At 37.0% G+C, this 27,031-nt stretch overlaps 1 protein-coding gene across 2 annotated transcripts; it reads left to right on the top strand.

Annotated features, from left to right (window-relative positions):
* Positions 1–4,502: 4,502 nt before the first annotated feature.
* On the top strand, positions 4,503–26,653 carry eif4ba (eukaryotic translation initiation factor 4Ba). 2 transcript variants are annotated; one of them, XM_079850124.1, is made up of 15 exons: positions 4,503–4,579; positions 6,287–6,427; positions 9,352–9,557; positions 10,914–11,030; positions 11,510–11,564; positions 11,674–11,817; positions 15,200–15,319; positions 16,121–16,297; positions 16,387–16,627; positions 17,950–18,038; positions 18,198–18,441; positions 19,830–19,867; positions 20,168–20,297; positions 20,930–21,002; positions 25,732–26,653. In XM_079850124.1, exons 1-15 carry the CDS (start codon positions 4,567–4,569, stop codon positions 25,807–25,809), a joined length of 1,866 nt encoding a protein of 621 aa, XP_079706250.1. In that variant the 5' UTR covers positions 4,503–4,566; the 3' UTR covers positions 25,810–26,653. The 2 variants fall into 2 exon arrangements, with proteins under 2 accessions (XP_079706250.1, XP_079706251.1); XM_079850125.1 differs by lacking the exon at positions 20,930–21,002.
* Positions 26,654–27,031: the final 378 nt, after the last annotated feature.

Below are 27,031 nucleotides of genomic sequence, written 5' to 3'. Positions count from 1 at the left end.
TGTCAAATCGATTAATCGCGATTAATTGCATCTAACATAAAAAATGTTGCTTATATAATATATGTGTGTATATATATTATTATATTTATATTATAATATACTGTATATTTACCATTTATGTATGCATATATATATATATATATATATATATATATATATATATACACATAAACGGGCATATATATATAAACAAAAACTTTTGTTAGATGCGATTAATCGTGATTAATCGATTTGACAGCACTAGTATATATATATACAGTATATTTATATTTTATACTATTATAGTATTTATTCATATTTGAATTAGATTTTATTTTAAATTATTAAATTATTATATTAAATAATAAATATATTCTAATTTTTATGTTTTCCTTTTTGATTTCAGTACTTTTATTATGTGTTTTTGTCATGTTTATTTGTTCTCTCCCTTTTTTTAGCTTTAATTTATATTTATTTAAGTTTTTGTTTTAGTAATTTTAGTAAAATATAGTTAGATATTTTTATTTTATTTTATATCTAATATTTATATTTTATTTTATCTTTATTTCAATCACCAGACATGTTTAAGTTTTAGTTAACAATAACAACACTGATAGACACTTATCTGAAAAAAACTAAAACTAAAACAAAGCTCTTCCTGGCAACGCGGTGACATCAAAACCAACAAACAAAGAGAAAAAAACAAAAAAACAAATCAAAACAAAAACCTTGATCTCTTATCGCCATAACTAAAATAAAAGTGAAAAAATGGAACAGAAACCAGCCAGCAGCCAATCATAGTACACTATCACTTCCAAAATCAATGATTTCACAAGTACATCATATGACGGCCGGTGAGGAGCGTGAGGGGAGAATCCCTGTTGCCAAAACAAACACTGAGCTGTTTGGTCACTATCTAATACACAACCTTAAGCCGTGAAATGAAAAAAAAAAAAGAATGCATAGGATGTGGGCGCCACCTTTGCCTCATCGCTGTCGAACTGTGGGATGTGCTCTGAAGCTTGGCGTCATCCCAATCCTCCCACGTGCTCCGGCCTTGCCCTTCAGAGACTTATCGGACACGCAGAAGCCGTTGCTATGGTTACTGCTCTAAAGTTTGGGTAAAAACAAACCAATAAAAAAGGGGAGAAGTCTTGCAGTCATGACTGATGGCCTCTCGCTTATTCCTACTCTCAAATGAGGCATGGTGTCATGTGGCATCAGCTTCCTGCTGCAATAATTCTGAAATATTAGCCGAATTAATTCCTTTTTCCATCATCTGAAAGACTTTTGAGTAGGTGAAAGGATAAAAGAATGACTTTTGGTGTCATGAGATTCAATCCCATGGCATCAAAACCCTTCACAGGCACTTATTGACTCTTTCACTCACTTGAGCATCTGGTTTACACTTTAACCATGAAACTTTGTGCGTCACATGCGGTTTATAGTATCGGCTTTCCGGGAAAGAACAAATGTTCTTCAATATGGGTTTATTTTTTTTCTTATCTGGCAATGACAACACTGCCACCCTGTGTTTTATGCTGACATTAAATGCAGTTTTATGTGACTAAAACAGCTCAAGTTTACTTAATCTAAACCATTTTAAATAAACTTTTCTTAATCTTTTCTTTAATTACTAATCCATATATTCTATATTCATTTAGAAACTACATTGTGAACTGCCAAAAAGCTAAACAAAGAAGATTAGACACCTTCACTGTTCAGCAATAAACAACAGCAGCCTTTGCCTTATGAAAATATATATTCACAACACTGTAAAATAACTTGCATTGGTCATTAATAAAAGTATAGTTTAATACAGTGATTCACAAACTTTTTGTCAGCTGAATCCCTTTGAAAAAGTATTTACTTGAAGTACCCCTTGAGATTTATAATTAAAAAGTTAACTTAATATTTCAATAATTTAATAAAACATTCACATGTTCACGGTACTCTGAGGTTAGTTATAGTCACATGACATGAAGATAAACAAATGAAATATACATTTTTTTTTAGTATTTACCATTGTTTTATTTTCAAATTTATTTTAATTTTACATTTTATGATTTAATTATTAGCTTTTCATCAACTCACAAACTTCAGTTTGGGAAACCCAACAGATTAATAGTTTATGAACCTTTAAATATGAACATGTACGAAATGATCTAATGATGTTCATAAATATTTGAATGTATTTTAACTAATGATATGTTAACATTGCATATTCTTTGTTAAAGTTATTGAAGCGTTAATTTATATAAATACTAGGGCTGTCAAACGATTAATCGCATCCAAAACAAAAGTTTGTTTTTACATAATACATGTGTGTGTACGGTCGGTGTATAATTATTTTCTATATATAAATACACACACATGCATGTATATATTTAAGAAATATTTGCATGTATATACTGTGTATATATATTTATATTATATATAATTTATGTTTTATATAAATATTATATATATATAAATAACACATTTTCTTAAATATATATATGCATGTGTGTGTATTTATATATAGAAAATAATTATACTCCGTACACAGACATAAATTATGTAAACACAAACTTTTATTTTGGATGCGATTAATCGTTTGACAGCCCTAATAAATACTAAAAAAACGACCTCACATTTATAAATAGGCCGCATGCTGTACTTCAGATGTGTACTTCCTGCTGTACTTCACGTTGCTCATGAATATTAATTAGATAGGTGGTGTTCACCCATTAGCCCTAACTTAATGATTGAAAGAAATACATTGCTGGTGAATAAACAAATCCTATCGTTATAAGGGAATGGTTCATGCATAAAAGTAGGCCTGAAACACAAGTTCTTATATTATTTTCTTACCTATTGTGATTGAAGTATATCCGAGTAAAACTGCTTCTCGAACAATAAAAATACAGGGCGGGGTTTGATTTTGTCCATGAGGAATTGATTGGATGGTTGAGGTTTGCTATTTGTTGATCTCATGTGAGTGACAGGATGCCCCGCCCTCGCGGCAGTAAACACGTCATCAGAGAAGAGAAGAGATGAGCTGCAAGAGGGAGGGGAAGTTATTTTGATAAAAGGATTATGAGGGCACACATTAATTAAAAAAAATTATGATGTGCAATCATTGAAAGCATTTATACTAAATGCTGCAAAACTCCATTAAAAATAATAATTTTCGATTTTGATTTCATGGTGACTTTAATATTTAGGCTATATCCACGCACTATATAGGCTATCGGTTCAAAGTCAGCGCAATGTTAAAGAACACATTTATCTCTTGACACATTTTGAAATATATCTAACTTGACACTCTTAAAAAAGTTTCATGGTGCAAAAAGCTAAAAAAAACAACAACTGAAGGCCACAGAATGGACAAGATGTCATGGCCTCCTGTGTGAGTGATTTCCCTGTGTAAGTTACACTATTCTGTTCACTTGGATGAAAAGTAGTTAAAAGTAGCAAATCACAGTTAATAAGCAATGAATAAAACGCTTTAGGCAGTTTATGTGTGACAGTATGTGCCTTACTTTGAAGCTGATAGTGATGACACGATGCTGATGCTCAGTTGTTCGCTCTCAGGTAAAATGTTCAAGTAATTAGCCTGAAGGAAGACTGAATGATAATAACATGATTTGAAGCCGCAATCGCGAGCAGTGCCCTCTGTTGGTCAATACCATAGATTTATTACAGTCTAATAAAGAGTTTTCAAGCTGGGTAAGGCAGTTTTAGGCATAGTGCTAGGGGGTCCGTGGGAAAGTTATAAAATAAAATAAGGTGAAAACATATAAAAAATAAATATTTTTAATATTAAATTTCCACAGTATAAAATGGGTCTATAAAAATATATACAGTAGCTGCCATCGTATGAGGATGATGATCTTACACTATTTGGTGGTCCATTACATCTAAAAGTCTGAAAACCCCTGATCTAATGCAATGGTATTCATACATTTTAAATAGGGTCTATGTGTCCAAATAATTTTGGGAGACACTGTTTACGTGCATTGACAACCACCTAACCCAATCCATAAAGCCTACATTACCCAGGCTGCCGTGATCGCAGCGCTCATAGAAATATATACATGATAGACACCCTTATTAGCGGCCGTTTCAGTGGGCCGTAAGCCGTCCGCCATATTGGAACGGTCAAAGCCGTTAAAGTGAGTGACGGTTCACATTCATAAAATGAAATGGTCTGACTCTAATCTAACTTTCTCGCTTTAAAATTGATTTCATGCTTTATTGTTCTGTTTTGTGTAATTACACAAGTAAAAAGGCAATTAGTGCTTGTAGCATTGTAAGCAGGTATGGTGTTGTGAAGCACCCTTTTTCTGTTAATTAATTTTTTTATTGTCCTCTGGTACTGTTTTATTTTATTTATTTTTTACTTTGAATGATTATGTCTCATTGTATTGTTCTGGTTCATGGCATTAAAAAAAAAAAAAAAAAAATACTCTCCGACTCCGACGGATCTGAAGCGGTTGAATGTGGATCTACGTAAATACAGCTATGGCAGCGCTGGGTGCGCGCTGACGTCATGCATCGAGCCACGCCCCCATCCGGGGATATGACACGCACTCCTTCTCCAGCATGGCGGCTGCAGGTGAGGATTTTATGGATTTGTGCCTGGGCCGGTTGGAAATTTTTGGGTGCGACGTGTCATTTGTGTCAGGGAGATTTCTTTCAGTGGCGGATAAAGTGTGTCCGAGATGGCCGCAACCGTGACGGAGGTGAATTAGCGGCGAGGGCTGATTGCAATAGCTTGCTCTTGAGTTGTGAAGGGACGCTGCGTCGAAACTGCAGCAGCAGCTGTATGTGCAAATGCGAAAACATTGATCAGCTTATTTACTTTCTGTTTAGACAACACGCGAGCGCTGTTTCAACGCACATATGAACTGTGAAGAAAATGAAGGACGTGCAGCCAAGCCCGTGTCTGCTTTGTGCTGTTGTTTTTGTTGCCTTGTAACTATTTTGTTTTTCCTAGTGTGAATGCAACATTTCTTTGCTCTGTTTACAAGAATTAAATTAAACCGTTGGCTCAAGCGCAGGCGCAGATTTGAGGGAGGGGCTGCCGTAACTTCATACAGTCACTGAACTCCTTCCCGCGTTTAACTGACAGATCGCCAGTATTATTTATTATGTTAGTGCTGCTCTCATTGGTCTTCTGCACTGTCCCGGGACAAACGCTCAGGACAGAGATCTTCTGCTGTCCCGGGACAAGCAGTTGTCACTGTTTTTGGACGAACCCTTTGTTGATTGATTAGAAGGTCCAGTTTAAAAAATAACTGTCGTTTCCCTCCTCAATGCCTACTTGATTTTTATTTTTAATTTTTAGTACGTTTTTTTGTTTTTATCATTATTGTTTTAACTTATTTTTTTTCTTATTATTTTTATTGTATTTTTGCTACTTTTTTTTTTTAGCAAAGAATACTACTTTTATTTTTTGTTTTTACTTATTTGTATTTTTACGTTATTTGTATTGTTGTATCTGCACTGCCCTGAGACAAAAAAAAAAACAAACTCATATGCATTCATATTTAAATCTAAGGTACTTTTTTGGGAGAAAAATATTAACTTTAATTGAGATCTCACACCCCAAATTCCCATGCAGCTTTCCTAAAAGAAAACAGCACAAAAACAAGCTTGTCAAGCTTTAAACCTCTTTTAATGTTCAAATGTGCTTCACTACTGAAATGATAGTGTGTTTTGACTTTGTAGGTATGATGGGACAGTATAATCATAATTCATAGTTGTCACTCAGAGACTCTTTCCTCCTCCGTCCTCCGTCGAGCTGAAGGATAATGTTGTCAGACCTTCAGCGCTTTGTTTTGGTTTTGCAGCGGGTCTCTAGCCCTACAGTAAACACTGATTCAGTTTCACAGGACTGGAATGTCCTGACAGTGCAGTTCGTCACAAAAGAGCCCCGAAGCATGTAGTAGCTCACAACAATGCCTCTCTCCAAGTGTTAACCGCACCAGTCCGCAACAGATGAGTCAAGCATGGAAATAGATATTCTTGTTTTCCAAATGCCTCAGTTTGTCTATGCAAAGTATGTAGAGCAGGTTACTCCACATTTCCCCTTGACACTGTATATTTAATGCCAAGGAAGTACACTAACTTTGTCATCTAATTGCAGACTTAATGATGTTAGATTGTAAATGTTTGTATAGACCACCACAGCATACTTTTATATTTACAACCCATTTGTTCTCATTTGTGTTTATTTTTACCAAGTCATGGTGTTTGAGCGTAATGGAGAAAGACCTTTCATGCTGTTTTCAGCACATACTAATTGTTTATTTCCTGACAGCTAAAAAGAATAAGAAAAAGGGTAAGACCCTTACCCTGACCGACTTTTTAGCGGAGGACAGCGGGGGAAATGCACCGCCGAGTTACGCGCCCGCAAAGCCCACAAGCTGGGCCGACGAGACCGATGACCTGGAGGGAGATGGTGAGATTCAAACATGGGTTTACACATCTACCACATCTGAATTGTTGACACTTTGCTTTCAAAATGTACTTTTTTTAATCTTTATTTTCTATTTCGATATTCTATCATCTGGGTCATTCCGCATTAAAGGGATAGTTCACTTTGAAATTAAATTTTGGTATGTTTTAGCTTACCTCAAGGGCATCCAAGATGTAGGTGTCTTTGTTTCCACAGTAGTTTCAATTTTGATATTTTTAGGTCCAACCGTTCTTGTCTGACAGTCATATCATGCAGGTCTATGGTCACTGTCTCAAAGAGCATGCACAGAGTCCAAATTAAAACAATTCCCCATCGTCCAAATTAAACAATTCCCCATCGTAAGTACACATTGATGGCCTAAGACACGAAACGAGCGGTTTGTGTGAGAAAACGAACAGTATTTATATCGTTTTTACCTCTTATACACAGCCACGTCCAAGTGATCTGTATGCAGACTGGTGCATAGATATACCGTATACACTAGATGTCGCCTTGGCTACGGCAGTTCTTAACGAATGCCATAGGACGTGGCTGTGTATAAGAGGTAAAAACGATATAAATACTGTTCGTTTTCTGACACAAACCGCTCGTTTCGTGTCTTAGGCCATCAATGTGTACTTACGATGGGGAATTGTTTAATTTGGACGATGGGGAATTGTTTTAATTTGGACTCTGTGCATGCTCTTTGAGACAGTGACCATAGACCTGCATGATATGACTGTCAGACAAGAACGGTTTGACCTAAAAATATCACAATTGAAACTACTGCGGAAAAAAAGACACCTACATCTTGGATGCCCTTGAGGTAAGCTAAAACATACCAAAATTTAATTTCAAAGTTAACTATCCCTTTAACTCAACCTGACATCCTCGGCTAAAAAAAATTTTTTAGATATAATTTTATTTCTGGTGAAAAAAAATACATAAATGAAGAAGAAAGCCAAAATATTAAATGTAATGGATGTATATTGACTGAGTAATACTACTTTTTGGAGGGAGGGGGGTCAAAATGACAATTTTCACCTGAGATTTGGAGCCAAATTACTGGGGGGTAAAAATGACTGTAGGAAGATGACAGCATCATTATTTTATTTTTTTTACATTGAGATTGGTAGGTCTGTTAGTAAAATCTGTTGTTTCATTGTATGCTAACAGTGACAGTTCAAAACTGGGAAAAAGCACTTCATGCCTGATGTTTTCATACCTGTATCTCAAGAAGTGTTAAAGATATCTTATATGCTTTTAAACTTTTCTTTTGTTATCTCTATTTTAAAATCTCAATGCAGGTCAATGAGTAAATTGTACACATTTTCAGTGGTCAAAATGTGGGTCTCTTTTTTTTTCATATAACTGATACTTTTTTCTTTTAAAGAGGCATATCTGAAAATTAAATAATGTTGAAGCTAGAAAATTATCAGCTCAATTGCATAGAACATTCCTGTCTGAGTGCCATAAATATTGTTTTTTCAAAGTTTGCATCCCTGTAACTAAAGAAGTATTAAAGATCTCTCAATATCTCATGATTCTCATTCTTAATAAACTTTTCTTTTGGAATCTTCATTGTTAAGGGCCTATATGCGACTCCATGTCCAAATTCTTCAATTTAGCCATTTTCAATGGTTGAAAACCAAATGTGGGTAATTTTTCAAACAGCTGATACTTACTGTGTTCAAAGAAGAATTTCTGAAGAACAAATAATGTTGAAACTAAAAATATATCTCGTTTCCTTCTGTTAAAACAATCGCATACAACATACCTCTCTGAATGCTGAGACGTTACAAACTCATGACTTTCTTCCATGGAACAAAAAGTTAGATGTTTTACACAATGTTTGTGCTGCTTTTTTCCATTCAATAAAAAATTAAGTGACCAGAGGTCAAATAAATCATAAAAGTATAATTTTATGTAAAAATATATACGTACTTTTTTTTATATACGTAAAAAAAAAAATGTTTTCTTTTTTTACAGTCATTAGGAGACATTTCTCAATACTTAGATCACTTTTTCAAAACTCTTCACACAATGATCACAACAGTAGTCTATGGGCTGAACTGTGAACCATTTATCATTCAATAATTTAATCTTTCACAGCCACCCCCAAAACTGCAGGCCAATTTACATGTGTACATGATCTACAAGTTCAAAACCTAACATAATACAAAACTGAAGAAGACATCAATATGCTAGATTTCTACAGTAATACCATATTGAAATATATTCCAAATACTATAAAAACAGTTAGATGAACATAGGTGTTAGTCTTTGTTTCATTACCACCTATACAAAAGGGGTAAACTAGGTACAAATACACTACAGTACAAATAACTTTGTACTGAAATGTAAACGTGTAACATATACAGTGAATTCTAGACAGTAGGGAGTTTCATTCTGGTTTTTAAGATAAAGTGATTAAGTTTGTTTGTTGGGTGACAACCTTTGCTTATGTTCAGGAAGAATGAGTTGATTTGAGACATGAATGAAGTGTTTTGGTAGTTTAAGTGCATTTTGAATGTGAAATGAACTGCTGTGCCAAGCTGAAAGTTACTGGAGAGCTGTGTGAAGAGTCACACTGTGTCATTTCCATTTCTGCTCATTCAATACAAGAACCAATAGTGTTTCCTTCATTGATGGCAAACCTAGCACAACGCCTCTTAATAATGCACATTTTTTAGGATTCTTTTAAAATGAATTTCAATCTGTTCCTCACTGAAAGCTATCGAATGGGTTCAGAAGACTTGGAATATAATGCATGTGGATTATTATTATGATGGTGCCTTTTTGGAGCTTGACAACCCCTTGTCACTGTTTCTTGTATTGTATGGGAAAGAGCAGCTTGTTACAGAGTCGACATGAGGGTGAGTAAATGAGGGTAGAGCAATCCCTAATCGACTTCACTTCTTTTACAGTTACTACAGCCTGGCACACAGAAGATGATGTGTACCGCGCGCCACCCATCGATCGGTCCATCCTGCCGACGGCTCCACGTGCCGCCCGTGAGCCCAACATCGACCGCTCCCGCCTGCCCCGAAGCCCCCCCTACACCGCCTTCCTGGGAAACCTCCCCTATGACGTCACCGAAGACTCCATCAAAAACTTCTTCCGTGGACTCAGTGTAAGTTTCCTCTCTTCCTGTGAGCTTGCAGAAGGAATGAATTTTCGCATGCATTATACTTGAACCCTTTCACACGCAAGTTATAAAAATTCTAGCTGAGGCCCTGGTGCGAGTTTTTGAGGGGAGCGTTATGGGTTCTGCCAAACAGCATCTGCTACAGTTTTTAGACTTGTGCTATTTTGCATGTCTCATAACACCTTGTTGTAAATAGGGTATGAAAAGATCATTTTAAAGATATTTTGAGAACACAGCTGAGTTTCAGCAACATGAGTTTCGAGAGTAGTTTCAAAGAAGTTTTTTTTTTCCAACAATGCAAGATACTAATAAATACTAAAGTTTATTTTGTATATCCATTTAATATAAAAACACTCTAAACTTTCTTCTGTCGAATGTTCTTTTACATTAACAGTGTCAGCACTAGTATAGGGGTTAGAATTTTTTTTAGTTTTTTTTTGCACAATATTGTATTCTATTGTGTGTTATTATTTTATGTACTTACACTACCATTCAAGTGACAGTAAAGTCATTTAAAATTTTACAAGATTTCTATTTCAAATAAATGCTGTTCTTTTGAACTTTCTGTACAAAATGCATCATGGTTTCCACAAAAATATGAAGCAGCACAACTGTTTTCAACATTGATAATAAAAAGAAATCAGCATATAAGAATGATTTCTGAAGGATCATGTGACACTGAAGACTGGAGTAAAGATGCTGAAAATTCAGTTTTGACATCTAAGGAATAGAAAAAAATAGAGAAAAAAACAATAGAAAACTGTTATTTTGATTTGTAATAATATTTCTCACTATTACTGTTTCACTGTATTTTTGATTAAATAAATGCAGTCTTAGTGAACATAAGAAACTACTTTCAAACACATATTTATTTTTTTTGTTTTTTTTGTTCATATTTAATGTATTTGTTCATATAATCCTCAATTAATTCAATTAAATTCAATTAACTTAATTTGCAGATTGTCTAAATCAGCATAAACCCTGAAACCAGCATTTCTCTCTAACGTTGCCTTTTGTTCAAAAGCAGCTAGAGGGTACAAAAACTAATTCAATAAAAGGGATCAGGATGCAGAGGTCTTGAGATGCAACTTTAATTAGATTAATTTACCATTTTTAATTAAGTTTTAACTTCACACTCCATAATGCAACATATGCTTCAAGATGCCAGAAAACAGCCATGCCACATTAAATAACGTTATGGACAGAACATGAAGAATTGTATGTGTATATATATATATATATATATATATATATATATATATATATATATATATATATATATATACATAAACATAAATATATAAACGTTGCTGAGCACTAATATATTTTTTATTCATACAGATCAGTGCAGTTCGCCTCCCGAGAGAGCCCAGTAACCCAGAGCGGCTGAAAGGCTTTGGTTATGCAGAGTTCGATGACGTGGATTCTCTGTTGCGGGCACTCAGTCTCAATGAAGAGGTGAGAACGAATTGTCAGTCATGTTACTTTGTTGTTGTATGTCTAATGACTAATTATATAACTTATTCTTTACCTAAAAACCTGTGCAAGTACGTAAATGGTTCTGTATTATAGCACTCACTGTCAAGTGGTGCTCACTGCAGAGCCAAATGACGTTCAGCTCCTCCTTTCTGGGCATCATGGGTTGAGCTTGACCTTGTCCAGATCCACCTCTGTGGATCTAATGGGTGGAGGGGTAGAATTATGGGTATGGTTAGGGTGTGGTTGGACCTTCTAGCTCCACCCATTGCGCCCAAATTTCATCCAGAGAGGGGAAGCAGCCTCTCCACACTGTTGGTTGGGTTATTTCAATGGTGGCCACATGGTGGTGCATGTTATCTGTTACACTTGTGCAAAATAAAGGTACATGCTCACAGTTTGTGTAATGAGCAGCAGTGTAGCATTTTCATATTAACCCCATCTTTTTACTCTCTTTCTAGAACCTTGGAAATCGTAGGATCCGTGTAGACATCGCTGACCAGTCCAATGAGAAAGGTGTGGATCTGAGAAACCGATCTGTTAATTTGCACTGTAATGCAGTTGTGAACTTGAATTGTTGGTGACAAAAAATGATTCACAATTATTATTGTTTTCTCCTGCTCAGAGAGAGATGATCGATCCATGTCCGGGCGGGACCGTAACCGCAGTGAGCGAGACATGGGCCCCGACAAGACTGATTCTGACTGGCGGGCGAGGCCTAAATCTGACTCCGATGACGGACCACGCAGGGATGACGCTTTTGGAGAGCGTAAGCAATTACTTAATCCGACAAGTATTTGTTGGAGCAATTGTATGAGAGGACACTGCTTTGTATCTTTAGTTTGACAAAAAATAATAATCTTGTCATTGAATGCCACATGACAAGCTACTAACAAAATGTATTATAAGATTATTTACAACAGTGTATTAAAGGCACACTATGTAATTTTTCGCCACTAGAGGTCGTTTATTCAAAACAAAGGCGTAGCTTGATGACGCCTTCATTTCGTGGAATCATGGGAGGTGTTGTCTTCACCTCTACAGCTGGTGGAAAATACGACGGGACTCGGGCAGAAATCATATTCAAGGATGACCGGTAATGTATTAAAGATTTATTAAAGTTACAAAAGCCGAATGAGGCCGTTGGAGCGATTGCTAATGAGAGACGAGCTCGACACTCAGTTCGAGAGCACTGGAGCTTTTGTTATACCGCAGACGCTTCCGCTTCTTCCAGTCATGAGTATGAGAGGGAACGCAGCGCTGTTTTATCATATTAGATATATTTGAGTGTGTTGAAAGTTGTTATAATGCTACTCTGTGCGTTCGCTCAGCAGCTACTATATGAGACACTTGTTGCACACTGCAGTGAACTAGATCGATATTAAGCATGGTAAATATGGTACTCGCAGTAAATCAAGAAAACGAGATATAAACAAAAAGACTAACTGTGTTGAGCTGTATAACAGTGATTAGTTTTCTGTCGTTGAATGTATCTAAACAATTGCTCACCTGTCTAATAAAACACATAATATATTAAAGTGTCTTTGGTGTTTCCATGTTTTCTACAAACCACGATGTCATTGATAGGCGACGCACGGATGCGGTCTGTGTCCTGGTTAAAACCACTTATTTCTCGGGATTTAAACATTCTTAGATACATTTGAGATAATGTAAGTACACAAATTAACAAAATATATAATATACAGTGAGGAAAATAAGTATTTGAACACCCTGCTATTTTGCAAGTTCTCCCACTTAGAAATCATGGAGGGGTCTGAAATTGTCATCGTAGGTGCATGTCCACTGTGAGAGACATAATCTAAAAAAAAAAAATCCAGAAATCACAATGTATGATTTTTTAACTATTTATTTGTATGATACAGCTGCAAATAAGTATTTGAACACCTGAGAAAATCAATGTTAATATTTGGTACAGTAGCCTTTGTTTGCAATTACAGAGGTCAAACGTTTCCTGTAGTTTTTCTTTGCACACACTGCAGGAGGGATTTTGGCCCACTCCTCCACACAGATCTTCTCTAGATCAGTCAGGTGTCTGGTCTGTCGCCGAGAAACATGGAGTTTGAGCTCCCTCCAAAGATTCTCTATTGGGTTTAGGTCTGGAGACTGGCTAGGCCACGCCAGAACCTTGATATGCTTCTTACAGAGCCACTCCTTGGTTATCCTGGCTGTGTGCTTCGGGTCATTGTCATGTTGGAAGACCCAGCCTCGACCCATCTTCAATGCTCTAACTGAGGGAAGGAGGTTGTTCCCCAAAATCTCGCAATACATGGCCCCGGTCATCCTCTCCTTAATACAGTGCAGTCGCCCTGTCCCATGTGCAGAAAAACACCCCCAAAGCATGATGCTACCACCCCCATGCTTCACAGTAGGGATGGTGTTCTTGGGATGGTACTCATCATTCTTCTTCCTCCAAACACATTTAGTGGAATTATGACCAAAAAGTTCTATTTTGGTCTCATCTGACCACATGACTTTCTCCCATGACTCCTCTGGATCATCCAAATGGTCATTGGCAAACTTAAGACGGGCCTTGACATGTGCTGGACCTTTTTTCACCAAGCTGCTTGGCAATTTCCCCGTAGCCCTTTCCAGCCTTGTGGAGGTGTACAATTTTGTCTCTAGTGTCTTTGGACAGCTCTTTGGTCTTGGCCATGTTAGTAGTTGGATTCTTACTGATTGTATGGGGTGGACAGGTGTCTTTATGCAGCAGGTGCATCTAATTTATAGGGCTGTACTCAACCAAAGAAAATCTTGGTCGACTGAAGTCCTGAAGTTTTCGACTAAAAATCGACTAAAATCGACTAAAAATGACGTTAGAAAAAAAACGTTAAATTAATTAGCTGCGCACTGTGCGCAGTACTTGGTAGCCTTGTTGTCCGCCTAAATGAATTATAAATAAACATAAAAAACTAGTAGGCTATTTGCAGTATTAAATCGTTTTTGACGTAATTAATTTGCACTGAAATGAGTCTGACACACGAGTCTGTCGGCTCTGACAGCGTTGCATCACGTGCACCTGCGCAATATCAGAGCCTATGATTTACGAAAATAGTACTATGTTGTCAACTAGTGATATCATGACAAGAACTTTTGAGGAATATGTAACATAATTTAGACAACTGTTTCTGTCATATGTATTATAATAACTGACAGACATTATAATTTCAGCCGCTCTGTGCAGCTCGCACAGAGTGAGGCTGAACCTATTTTTTACAGTCTATGGGCTGAACATAGGAGCTCAGCTTCGCGGCTGAGACACGAATAGACTATTAACTTAAAGCTTTTACTCTTAAACACAAAAGGCACGTCCACTTTAATAAAAAAATAATATTTATTAAACAAACCAGATCAAGTAATATTCAGCAAACCTTCTAGTAGCCTACTTTCTTCAATCTGTCCATCTTCTCCGGTGAGTTGGGCTAATCCAAAAGAAGTGAAAACAAGGGGGGTGTTCTGAAGACAGACTGTTACCTGTGAAACAGGGGGGCTCTGAAAACACCCCCATTAGCAATTAGTGCTTTCCACCTGATGAAATGAACGCGGCAAAACTGATGAAATGAACGCGGCAAAAAATCGACCAATCAGAATTTTGGTCGAGCCAGAACGTATCGACCAAATAATCGACTAATCGACTGGGAGAATACAGCCATACTAATTTAGGAAAATAAATGGAGTGGAGGTGGACATTTTAAAGGCAGACTAACAGGTCTTTGAGGGTCAGAATTCTAGCTGATAGACAGGTGTTCAAATACTTATTTGCAGCTGTATCATACAAATAAATAGTTAAAAAATCATATATTGTGATTTCTGGTTTTTCTTTTTTAGATTATGTCTCTCACAGTGGACATGCACCTACGATGACAATTTCAGACCCCTCCATGATTTCCAAGTGGGAGAACTTGCAAAATAGCAGGGTGTTCAAATACTTATTTTCCTCACTGTAGTTCTAATGGTTTTTAGATATTTTGATCCAAAAATCTTACATAGTGTGCCTTTAAGTAATTGATTATTGGACAGCATTGAAGAGGGAGTAAAATAAATACTTTAAGTATTTTAGAAATAAAATACATCCAGATTTAAGTTTTTAACATTTGATTCAAATTGATGGATTTTTACCATCCTCTTCTCAGGATCCCGAGATCGATTTGATTCAGACCGTGGCCAGCGGTGGGACAACGATCGTAATGATGGCGGAAGAGACAGATACCGGGAACGTTATGATGAAAAAGAGCGCAGAGACTACGACAGAGGTATAAAACACCTTCATTCATTTCAATTCTGCACTAGAGGTCTGTGCGAGGCTGTTTTTTACAACGTGGTAAATGCAAGTGTGAAGCCTGGGATTTTTTTTAGCCCTGAGTTTACGAGTTTGGGGCGCGTCAGTGAGAAACGTGGCGGAATACCACAATACTTATAGGTATTTAGCACTTACATTGTCAGGCCTTTTTATTTACAACATAATTGCCTGCACAAGATATAATAGCATTGTAATAAATATAATATGTAGCAATAAAGTTTACAATGGCTTCATAAATTGAAAACATAGAAATGCAAACCACACCTGATGCACATTCTTTGTTCTTCATTTTCTAGAAGTAGAGTTTAAAAACCTTACTGTATTTTGTGTAGCATCATGCTCCTAAGAAAGTGACTTGAACGCACCTGACGTCGTAAACACGACTTCCCAACTCAAAAATACAAACTTCCCAGGAAGACTTGAAACGTACCATTTGTTTCATACCTCTCTGTTATTGTTATTATTTAAACTAAATGATTATTGCCACTGGTTCAAAACGAAGCCGACTTGGATTAAGCGTGTTGTTTTTGCTAAAAAATCCTGCACCTGGTTTGAGGTTAAAGATTTGTTACAATGAAAACTCTTAAATGAGCTTATAAGAATGGAACAATCATTTCAAAACAACAAAAACTGTAATCTACATAAAACAGAAAAAAGCTTTGCTCCCTAGGAAAGGGTTTTCCATTGATCATTGAAAACAACTAATGCCACTAGTTTGTTAACCTTCCTAATTCTGTGTTTGTCGTTATTTCAGGATATGATTCACGCAATAGCGGACGTCGACCATTTGGAAGCGGTTTTCGACGTGACTATGACGACCGAAGGGACGACCGGAGGGACGACTTTCGGGGCAGCGGGGAGCGCTATGGAGAACGCTTTGGTGACCGTGAAGAGCGATACGAGAGACGGGATGAGAAGCGCGAGGACAGAGGTGAGCCGATGCGCTCGCATCTGCCTGGGTCACTCCAGGAAATGAACTGATCTGATCATCTAAACAGACTGTACTGCATCTGTGTTTAGGTCCCCTTCAGAGGCCCAAGCTAAACCTGAAGCCCCGCAGTGTTCCCAAAGAGGAAGACCAGAGCAGCAGCCCTTCAACCGCCTCAGGACGAGCTGCGTCCATCTTCGGAGGAGCCAAACCAGTGGACACGGCTGCTAAAGAGAGAGAGGTGGAGGAGAGGCTTAAGAAAGAGCAGGAGAGACTGCAGAGACAGCTGGAAGAGGACAAGAACAGAGGACCTGAACGCAAGCCCAGAGAGAGGTACATTCACACACTTCACCTTTTTATATTTAAGTATTTTTGAACATATATGTAAATGCACAGTATTCATAAAATTCTCACATTTCTCTAATTTTTCATATCTGGACAGTGAACAATTAGGACTTAAACTAAGGAGTTAAACTAGAACTACACTACAATTTCAGAAATCAATACAGTGAAAATTGAACTTCAGAATCATTGAAATAATATAATAATATTTTAAAAGTTTTTAAAAATTTGTATTAAAGATGAATTAATATAAATTTAAACAATCACGTGTAACTCAAAGTAGTCTTCTCATGAATGTCAATTAGTGTGATGTTAATTATATTTCTGTCATGACAACTCTCGGGGGATTGGCATGGTAGTGGAGATGGCAATGTTGATGTATTTGGTCTTGTCGGAATAGATCTGCTACGCTGCTGCAGAGCAAGTACCGAGACTTGCTACTGCTAATACATTCACAGACATTGCTGTGAGCATGCAAGACAAGCAGCTGCTGCTGCACATGTAACATACATGAATTAACCCCTGTAGCAGATCTATACAGGTGGAGCTGGGGAAGTTGGAGGGTTTCTGAATGTTGAGCTGCAGCTCATTGGCCGCTGATGCAACAGCAACCAATCAGCTGCGCCATCTAGACTTTCATGCCAGAACTAGGTAATAGTATTAATTAATGTGATATTAACTCAGAAGACTTAATTCATTTGCATATTAATCCGATTTTTCATCTCCCACCAACTAAATCGTTGTCATGTGAAGATATCAACAAATTTAGGATCATGAAATTTAGGGTGTGTTCACTCTTGTAGTTTGGTTCCCTTGCTTCTTTTAGTTCAGACCCAAAAAGAAAGCGATACATTTAGTCCTGGTTCGTTAGCATTCACACGGTCATGTTTAACACAGAACATAAAGATACAAAAAAACAACAAAAACAGTGTACCAAACTGTAATGGGCAACGTAACTCATATGACAAGAAAAACCAGGGATGCTTGAGGATTCTGTCCTTATTAGGATCGCATCTTGTGACATCACGTCCTGTTTTTGGTTCATTTACATGTCTTTGGTCCGTGTTTCGTACCTATTTCAGTCAAACTGCACTAAAGTTTGTTAGAAAGGAGACAATGACCCCCTGAAATGGTGGGTCTCGATTCGCTTGTTTGGTGCGCACCAGGGTTCGGATGGCAGCGTTTGCACTTTTTCAAATGAATCGCACTAAAGTTCATTTTAAACGAACCAAACCTGCCAAGTGTGAACACATCCTTGCTAGCAAAGACTGCATTTTTTTTTTTTTTTCACTCTAATTTTCTAATCCACTCAGGCATCCCAGCTGGCGTAGTGAAGACCAAGCAACCGAGCGCTCACGGACAGGAAGTGAGTCATCACAAACAGGAAGCACATCGAGCCGGGGTAAGTGATCACTGACACGTCCTTATGCATGAACAGATGAGAGCAAAACATTAACTGGCTTTATGGATAAGAAGCATGTAAATCTACCATCATACTAACTGCCGCTATGATTTATTAAAAAGAAACCCTCAGAATCCAATCCTTCTCCCCCTCCGACAGCGCCGAGGCGTCGAGAGCGTGAGCGCTCTGTGGAAAACGAGGTTTTCAGCAGCCGTGACGAGGAGTTGTCCTCGCATGGAAGCCAGACTATAACTCTAAAGCAGGAGGTGCTGCCACTGAAAGTTGTTCCAGCGCCGCCACCTAAGGAGAACGCTTGGGCGAAGAGGAGCACCATGAGTGCAGGATCCAGTGAGAGTGACAGTAAACCTGTCGTCTCTCCCAGCAGCAACATTTCTCCCATAAGGTTTCTCTCTGGATTGCTATGTTATATCTAGATATAGATTACCCAAAGACTTAGAATTGTTAGCATCATTTATAATATATTATTTCAGTGTTTCCCACAGATTAGAAAGCAATTTGTGATGAATTCATCACACATTTTGGCGAGTTAAGGGACGGGGTGGCGCTGATTACAAGGGAGAGGAAGCCATTCCGTCATTAGGGTTTTTTTTAAATGTTTTTTTTATATTTTTTTTATGTTTAAGTCTCTATTTACCAAGGCTGCATTTAACAGTAATATTGTGAAATATTATTACAATTGGAAATAACTGTTCTATTTGAATATATCTTAAAATGTAATTTATTCCTGATCAAGAAAATTAGCAAATTTCTTACTATTACCAATGTTACCAATTATTCTTACTATTAATATTTTTGTGGAACCCGTGATACATTTTTTTCAGGATTCTCTGATGAATAGAAAGTTCAAAAGAACAGCATTTATTTAAAAAATCTTTTGTAACATTATAAATGACTTGACTGTCACTGACATGACATTAACCGATCATTAGCCATTAACCGACAAGCATCTGGATAAGGATAAGCATCTGTGACCCATTAAAAATAACACAATTTGTCCTCCAGGTGTTCAGTTTTACATGCGCAAATAGCAGCATAAACAACAGAACATAAGGATTCACACATCAAGCACATCAAGCACATGCAGCGCTTCTGTGAACTGAGAAAAGCAATACGGTTATATGAAAGGAATAAATAGACCTATACACAAAATTTAGGTTAACGAAATGAAGTATATGCAGAGTATCAGTTAGTTTTTATGACGCGCTCCAAAAACAAGTTCACGGAAATTCCTGTTTGTTTTCTTTGTTTTACAGAAGTACAATTTTGTTTTCATAGTGAGTGTACAAAAATAAAAGTTTCAAATGATGTCTTACTCTTATCAGTATGACCATAAATTATGGACTATTTCAAGTTTTTTCCGCTGTTATAAGGAAACAATTCAGTTGATTTACATTGATTTAATTTTAAGTAGAATTTTACACTGTAATTTTATAGCTGCTTATATTTTCGGTCTTGTTCTGGGGAACTAAAATAGCATAAATGTTTATAGTGTTTAAAATGTTTGTAGACATTTCACTTTATTTACCGGTATTTCACATTATTTTTGAATGTAATAATAAAATGCATCTTATATGTGACTCAAAAACGTTTACCTGATAATATTAATTGGTCAAAATTCTTACTGTCGGTTAACAGTTAACCTGTAAATTATGATCATCCCTAATATGTGTGTGTGTATATATATATATATATATATATATATATATATATATATGTAGAGCTCTTTTGAATTGTTCTGACTTTAGTTTTTTGATGTACTTAATTTTTCAGTGTGACGAGCTCAGCTGATGCTCCTCAGAGAACTAAAGGTAAGATTTATAGGTGTGCAGATCCATTGAGACATGAAAAGTAATGCTGGTGGATGATCAGCTCAATCCATATTTACATTTTCACACTCAAGTCATTTCTGGAAACCCCTCTTAACATCACAATGGATTGACGTCAGGGAGTTTTGTTGTTTTGCAGTTGTCGTGAGGCTTCCTTCTTAGAAAAGTTCAGTTTGAAAGCAGTAAACTGCTCAAAGCTTTTATAGAAGCCTACAGCTTAATGGAGGCTACTACTTTTTTTAGTAGAGTTGTCCTCTGCTGAACACTGGGCTCTCCTTACAGATGAAAACAAAGCAGATGGGGTGCGCCGGGATCGGGGCCCCTCTCGGGGTCGCGGTGGGGCTTCGGGCTCTGGAGCAGGCAGGGGTCGTGGAGACGCAGCCAGCCGAGACCGAAGGAAGGAGACAGACAGGTTAGCTGCCCTCTGGCACCCCTTCTGCCCAAAAGTGCAGAGCTTTTTCTTCCTTTTGGAAGGACATTTTGGTAATTTGCTATCATGAGATTTTTCTACTTGGATTTTATAATAGTTTTGATCATATATGGGTGGTGGTTGGACAAATCTGTCTCTGTGCTAGTTTAGCCTATAGAGCACTGTGTCCATTCGCATCTTTCCAGTCTCATTTACTAATTTTTTTAAATCCAATGAATGACAATTCAGTGATTCACTCATAAAGTCAGTCACTTGTGATGAAGAAAGCCACTGAAAAATCCCCACGGCTAAAACACAGACTGGCAGTCTGTGAACAAGATACAAACAGTGAAAAGTCAGTGGGCTGTTTGACCAAACAACATTTTAAACATGTTTGAATTTTTCACTTGTGCAAGTATTTGCAAATATCTCTGGGCAAGATGCATTTGGCCTCAGGAACAATAAAAATGGTGTATGGCTCCAGAGCAGGGGCATTTCAACAAGTATTGATTGTAATATTAGCAATTGGATATTTTGTTCCTCTGGGATGTGCGTCCCTGCTCTGGAGTGTTTTTCTGAATGAGTGTAGAAGTACTTGTGAGACTCTGTCTCAGTGTGTTGTACGTTGCTTGTAGAAAGGAAGCAAGAAGAGAGCGAGATCTCAGACCAGCACCTGAGCCAAAGAAATATGAGGAGCCTCCCAGCCCTGTGAGTGACAGAGCTAATGCTCTCTCTGGGTGTGATCCCATGATCCCTGCTCCCTGTGCTTTTACTTCTGGCTTTCATTGTTCAACAATCCTTTAATGAATATTTTCACTAGTGCCTTTTTTTAGATGCTCCATTCTCTGTAATGGAAATTACAATGTTGGTCTCAGACTGTAATTGTGAGCTTCTTTTTGGAAGATATGTGACTTGAAAAATGTAAATATTTATTTGAGTCTAGACACATAATTCTGATGCAAGCATTGAATTATAGCTGTTGAATTGAGAATACTGACACAAACCTCTCCAATACATGCTTATATGTGAAAACATTACATTTGACACCCTATTCCAAGTTTGTGCCTGGCCTCTAACCTCCTCCATCTCATACAGATGGTAAAATTATTGGTCTCTGATCAGTCTTAAAGATGCAGATGTTTTCCATGCTTAATAAGGCTGCACGATATATAGAAATAAATTGTGAAATCGCGTAGACTGTGATTTAATGAATCCGGCAACACATATATCCATTTTTATTATTATTATTATTATTATTATTATTTCCCGGCAACTTGTCAAAATAAAAGCTTGAGGGTTTAATGTTTAAAAATGAAAAAAAATTAGGATGTAAATAGTTATTAAATACTTGATTTCTTGATTTTACAGTACACCAGGTACAATATTACAACATATTTCTTATGTTAATATATTTAATAATAATCGCAATAAAAATCACTATTATTATTATTTTATACTATATTGGTCAAAAACTCCTACTCAAGTGGAGAGATTTTTTAAAAACTTTGTTTACACTGTGGTTACTGGGGTTATGTTCTAGATTTGTGTTAGTTTTTGTAAAGCGTAAAGAAGTGTGAACATAAAAAAATAAAAATAATAATAAATAAATGTATACATTCCCAAATCGTGCATGGTTTGCTCTCACTCAAAAATGTCTTCAGTAGTAAAAAATAATATTTTAGCTTTTTTTAATTATTTTATTTATTCCCCAACAAATAATTATAATTATTTGCTCACCAACAAAATCACCCTGTTCATTTTAGAGTCATCTGGTGAACATTCCTGTATTTCTATTCTGTATATCGCAATATATATGGCAGAAAACGTTAATGCAATGTCAGTTTTTTACAATATCGTGCAGCCTTAATGCTTAATTTTAATCTTTTGTATGTGTGTGGCATCTTATAACTGAATGAATCCTGCAGTCATCTCAGCTATTGTTTGGAATTTCCCGTGGTCTGTTTTTCTTGCATCACTTGCAACAGCTTCTGAATTAAGAAAAATACTCGTAATTGAGATCCACTCAGATCTGTTTTCACATTGGGGTCCATCTGGATTTTCACCATGACAGACCTTTTCAAATAAACACATGGAGTTTGAACTCCATTTCGAAGGGGCTTTCACGGCAAGTGAAATGAACCAACTTAATGGACCAGATGGAAGCAGACCTTAAAAATAAACCAGGTGTTGAAGAGCCATTATTTCAGTAGTCCTGGGTTTATCCTGTATAACCTGGAATTAACAGCGTTAGCACTTAAAGGTTTAGCAGTTTAAAGGCCCCGTATACCTCAAAGATGTTCAGCTATAAACAGAGCAGATTTATTGTTTTTGTTATATATATATATATATTATTATTTTTTTATTTTTTATTTTTTTTTATTCAGTTTCTATTTAAGATCATATTTAAAAAAAGGTGGGTTTTAGTGCCTTCCTGAGTCTATGTCCTCAAAAAAGAAGTTTTCTCTGTATCCCCCCCCCCCCCCCTTTTTATCCACAAACAAATCTTTGAGGCAACAAATGACACAACCTCTATGAAATTATTTTGTTTTTCACCTAAAAAATTTTTTTGTAAATTTGGAGTGCTGTCAATACAGAGAACAATGACAAAAATCGGTGTTGCCTACACCGTGTTATCCTCTTTTTAAAATTTGCACCCTGTTGACTTCAATGGGGCAAGTTTTAAACCTGCTTTTAGCCTCTTAACATCCTTGATGTGTCATTACAAGTGCACAGGTCATGTGAGTGATTCCTTCGGAGTGAACGCGGGTGAATCTGACTGCAGTAGATGTGAAAGATATGAATAAAAATGATGTTTATTCAGCCAGCGCACATACCTGTATTTACATCCTGTTTTTGGTCGAAGTCCATAGTAATCAACTGTCGAGTTCACGCGCATGATCATAGGTACTAAACCAATGCGCGTGAACTCGACAATCGATTACTATGGACTTTGACCGAAAACAGGATGTAAATACAGGTATGAGCGCTGGCTAAATAAATATCATTTTTATTCATATCTTTCACATCTACTGCAGTCAGATTCACCCGTGTTCACTCTGAAGGAATCACTCACATGACCTGTGCACTTGTAATGACACATCAAGGATGTTAAGAGGCTAAAAGCAGGTTTAAAACTTGCCCCAATGAAGTCAACAGGGTGCAAATTTTAAAAAGAGGATAACAAGGTGTAGGCAACACCGATTTTTGTCGTTGTTCTCTGTATTGACAGCACTCCAAATTTACAAAAAAATGAGCTCAATGTTAAAATTGACCGCAGTTCTCCTTTAAGATTTCATGCTTGCTTATCATACTCATTTTTAACGTGTGAAAACATCTGTTATGCTGATTTTATCTCTGGTCACTGGTATTTATCATATTATTTTTTATCATAATCATAAACATACTGTTTTGTAGCGCAAAATAGTTTTACAGTTTACTGCACTTTGTTATTCATCTAGTTATTCACCAATAGTGGCTAATGAAGCAGAAGTTTTGCACATTCACAGAAAATAGCTTAGGCATCTGGTGGGGAGGTTGCTAATTGTTAGCTAGCAAGCATTTTTTTTTCTCATATGTTGTCTCAAGCTTTTTTTAATAGAGAAAACTAAACGTACAAATCAATTAAAGAAAAAAGGAACAAAAGAAATTTTATTTAAAAATTGATTTTATAAATAGACTCTACCGGTGTGTTCACACTTGTAGTTCAGTTCTCTTGATTCTTCTGGTCCGGACCAAACAAGAAAACGATACATTTAGTCCTGATTTGCTTTGCATTCACAGTGTCATTTTTAAGACAGAACCTAAAGATACAAAACAAAAACAAAAAATGTCTTTTATGGTATATAATTTCCAACAGAACTTTCCAAACATCCAAAACCGTTGTATATGATGGTATTTTTACCAGTTGACAACTCAAGAAGAGCTTATAAAATGTGTAAAGGAGTCAAAACAGTGGCAAGAATTCCTGTTAAAAACACAAATTAAGATCGGCTGCAAGGAGACGGCGTTTCCGATGCCTGTACCGAACTGTTATAGGCAGCCTATCTCTTATGACAAGAATTCTTCAGCATTCTGTCATTTTTTGGGGTCGCATCACATCCTGTTTTTGGTTTGTTTAGATCGCTTTGGTCCAGAGTTTGGTTGGAAGCGGACCGAGACCTATCTTTTCAGCGGTCTCGGCCTGCTTGGTTGATGCGCACCAGGGTTCATGGCAGCGTTCACTCTTATTCAAATGAACCGCACTAACAGAGCAATCGCACCAGGGTTCGTTTTCATAGAACCAAGCCTGCCAAGTGAGAACACACCTTAAAGGGATAGTTCTCTTTGAAATAAAACTTTGGTATGTTTTAGCTTACCTCAAGGGCATCCAAGATGTAGGTGTCTTTTTTTCCGCAGTAGTTTCAATTTTGATATTTTTAGGTCAAACCGTTCTTGTCTGTCAGTCATATCATGCAGGTCTATGGTCACTGTCTCAAAGAGCATGCACAGAGTCCAAATTAAAACAACTCCCCATCGTAAGTACACATTGATGGCCTAAGACACGAAACGAGCAGTTTGTGTGAGAAAACGAACAGTATTTAAATCGTTTTTACCTCATAAAACACAGCCACGTCCGAGTGATCTGAGGGCGCGCACACTTCCTGCTGTGTGTCGTGTGCGCAGACTGGTGCATAGATATATACACTAGATGTCGCCTTAAAGACATTCGTTCCAATGAACTGCCGTAGCCAAGGCGACATCTAGTGTATATATGTCTATGCACCAGTCTGCGCACACGTCACACAGCAGGATGCGCGCACGCCCTCTGATCACTCGGACGTGGCTGTGTTATAAGAGGTAAAAACGATATAAATACTGTTCGTTTTCTCACACAAACCGCTCGTTTCGTGTCTTAGGCCATCAATGTGTACTTACGATGGGGAATTGTTTAATTTGGACGATGGGGAATTGTTTTAATTTGGACTCTGTGCATGCTCTTTGAGACAGTGACCATAGACCTGCATTATATGACTGACAGACAAGAACGGTTTGACCTAAAAATATCAAAATTGAAACTACTGCAGAAAAAAAGACACCTACATCTTGGATGCCCTTGAGGTAAGCTAAAACATACCAAAATTTTATTTCAAAGTGAACTATCCCTTTAAAAGACACTATAACGCACTTTAAGAAAATACACTTTGTAAAAAAAATGGGTATTTTGGTATATTTTATTTTTTAAATGATTTCTTTCATCACACCAATTATAGGCACAAACCATCACTAACATATCTTTATTTCTTAAAGCTCAGTATCTTACACCACTAAGCTGTGTCAGAGCATGCAAAACAACAATTTCTATGAAAATCACCTGATTTAGAGACCATGAAGCACACATAAACCTTAAATAACAGCCGTGTTTTGGTCACGTCTCACTATTCCCTTTTTGTTTTAACAGGAATTCAGCTCAGCCAGTAAATACGCAGCCTTGCTGATGGACGGCGAGCAGGGAGACGAGGAGCACGGCGGAGATTAAGAGGTGGACGGACTACATGGACGACAGTCCACATTGAATTACAAATTAAACCTACAGCTTTTGTTTCATGCAGCACTGAAGGACCCAGATGAGCCCTTTGAGAGCAAAAACCCCATTTTAGAGCAACCCCTCCTCTTCAGGACTGAACCGAAAACCCAGTGGGAAATTACAGGACTATATTTGAAGTAAAAGAGGAAGGATGAATGCTTATAACTAATACATTTTAGGGGAGGGTTAAAATACAAAATAAAATGGATCCTGCTCTTGCATACATCATAAATTGAGTGCATTTCTCGTTAGCTTGATTGCACGTTAAGTGGCGGGAAAGTGTAGAATCAGGGAAAAGTGCCACAAGATGAATGTTTTCCCTGACTTTTAGGGCTTCCTAAGCTTTCCGAAAGAAAGCTCAACTGCAGCTGCTTTACTGAGATCTCTGGTCAAGTGAAGGGGTCCATGACCTGCGTTGTTCCCCCAAATCTCACAAACCTTGGTTTTATGTTTTAAACTCGTGTTGGCCGACAGTTCTGGTGATTTATATTCAAGGATAATAGCCGCTGAATAATGGCCTGCAACGGATCAGAACCTGATAGTTTCGGTTTGATATTTCTCTGCGCTGCTTTAGGCAGGAGTCTCCCATTTTTCGCACTTATCCTTTGGACTTTTTTAAGCCACTCCTTTGGACTGATGTGCAATAGGAATTAAAGTATTCCTCCTAATCTCAATGTTTCAACAACAGAGACTGCTGCAGCTTTGGGTTGAGCATATATCTGAAGGTAGTGACATGAATTGCTTATTGATTTAAACTGTACCATCTTAAAAACAATAAAAGACTGCATTGAGTCAGTTTGGAGGACATTGTGGATTATGTTGCATCCCAGAAGATTGTAATTTCTTCAGTATTATTTTCACCCTTTGAAGAAATACCACAGAAAGCACATTTGCCATGTGCATTCTGAGCTGATGTCATGTTTATGAATAAAATGTGTCACTAGGGTCCAAAATTAACGTTCTGCCAAACCTGCTAACATTGTGAAGAAAGGGTTATTTTGTATAATATGTACAATACAAAAATACAGCTTATAATTTTCAACAATTAACAATAAAGGACAGTTTTGCTAAATATTGCATTTAACATATTATATATATAATACTTAAGGTTAATATTGTGAAATTTTAAAGGAGAAATTTTTTTGTAAATTTGGAGTGCTGTCAGTACAGAGAA

The sequence above is a fragment of the Squalius cephalus genome (genome assembly GCF_949319135.1).
Source record: "Squalius cephalus genome assembly, chromosome: 18".
Lineage (NCBI taxonomy): Eukaryota > Metazoa > Chordata > Actinopteri > Cypriniformes > Leuciscidae > Squalius > Squalius cephalus.
This window is presented reverse-complemented; position numbering and strand designations above follow the sequence as displayed.

Coding starts and splice junctions, on each gene's coding strand:
- eif4ba (XM_079850124.1), top strand. Junction 6,428..9,351: donor CGATGACCTGGAGGGAGATG/GTGAGATTCAAA, acceptor CTTCTTTTACAG/TTACTACAGCCTGGCACACA. Junction 15,320..16,120: donor GCGCAGAGACTACGACAGAG/GTATAAAACACC, acceptor TCGTTATTTCAG/GATATGATTCACGCAATAGC.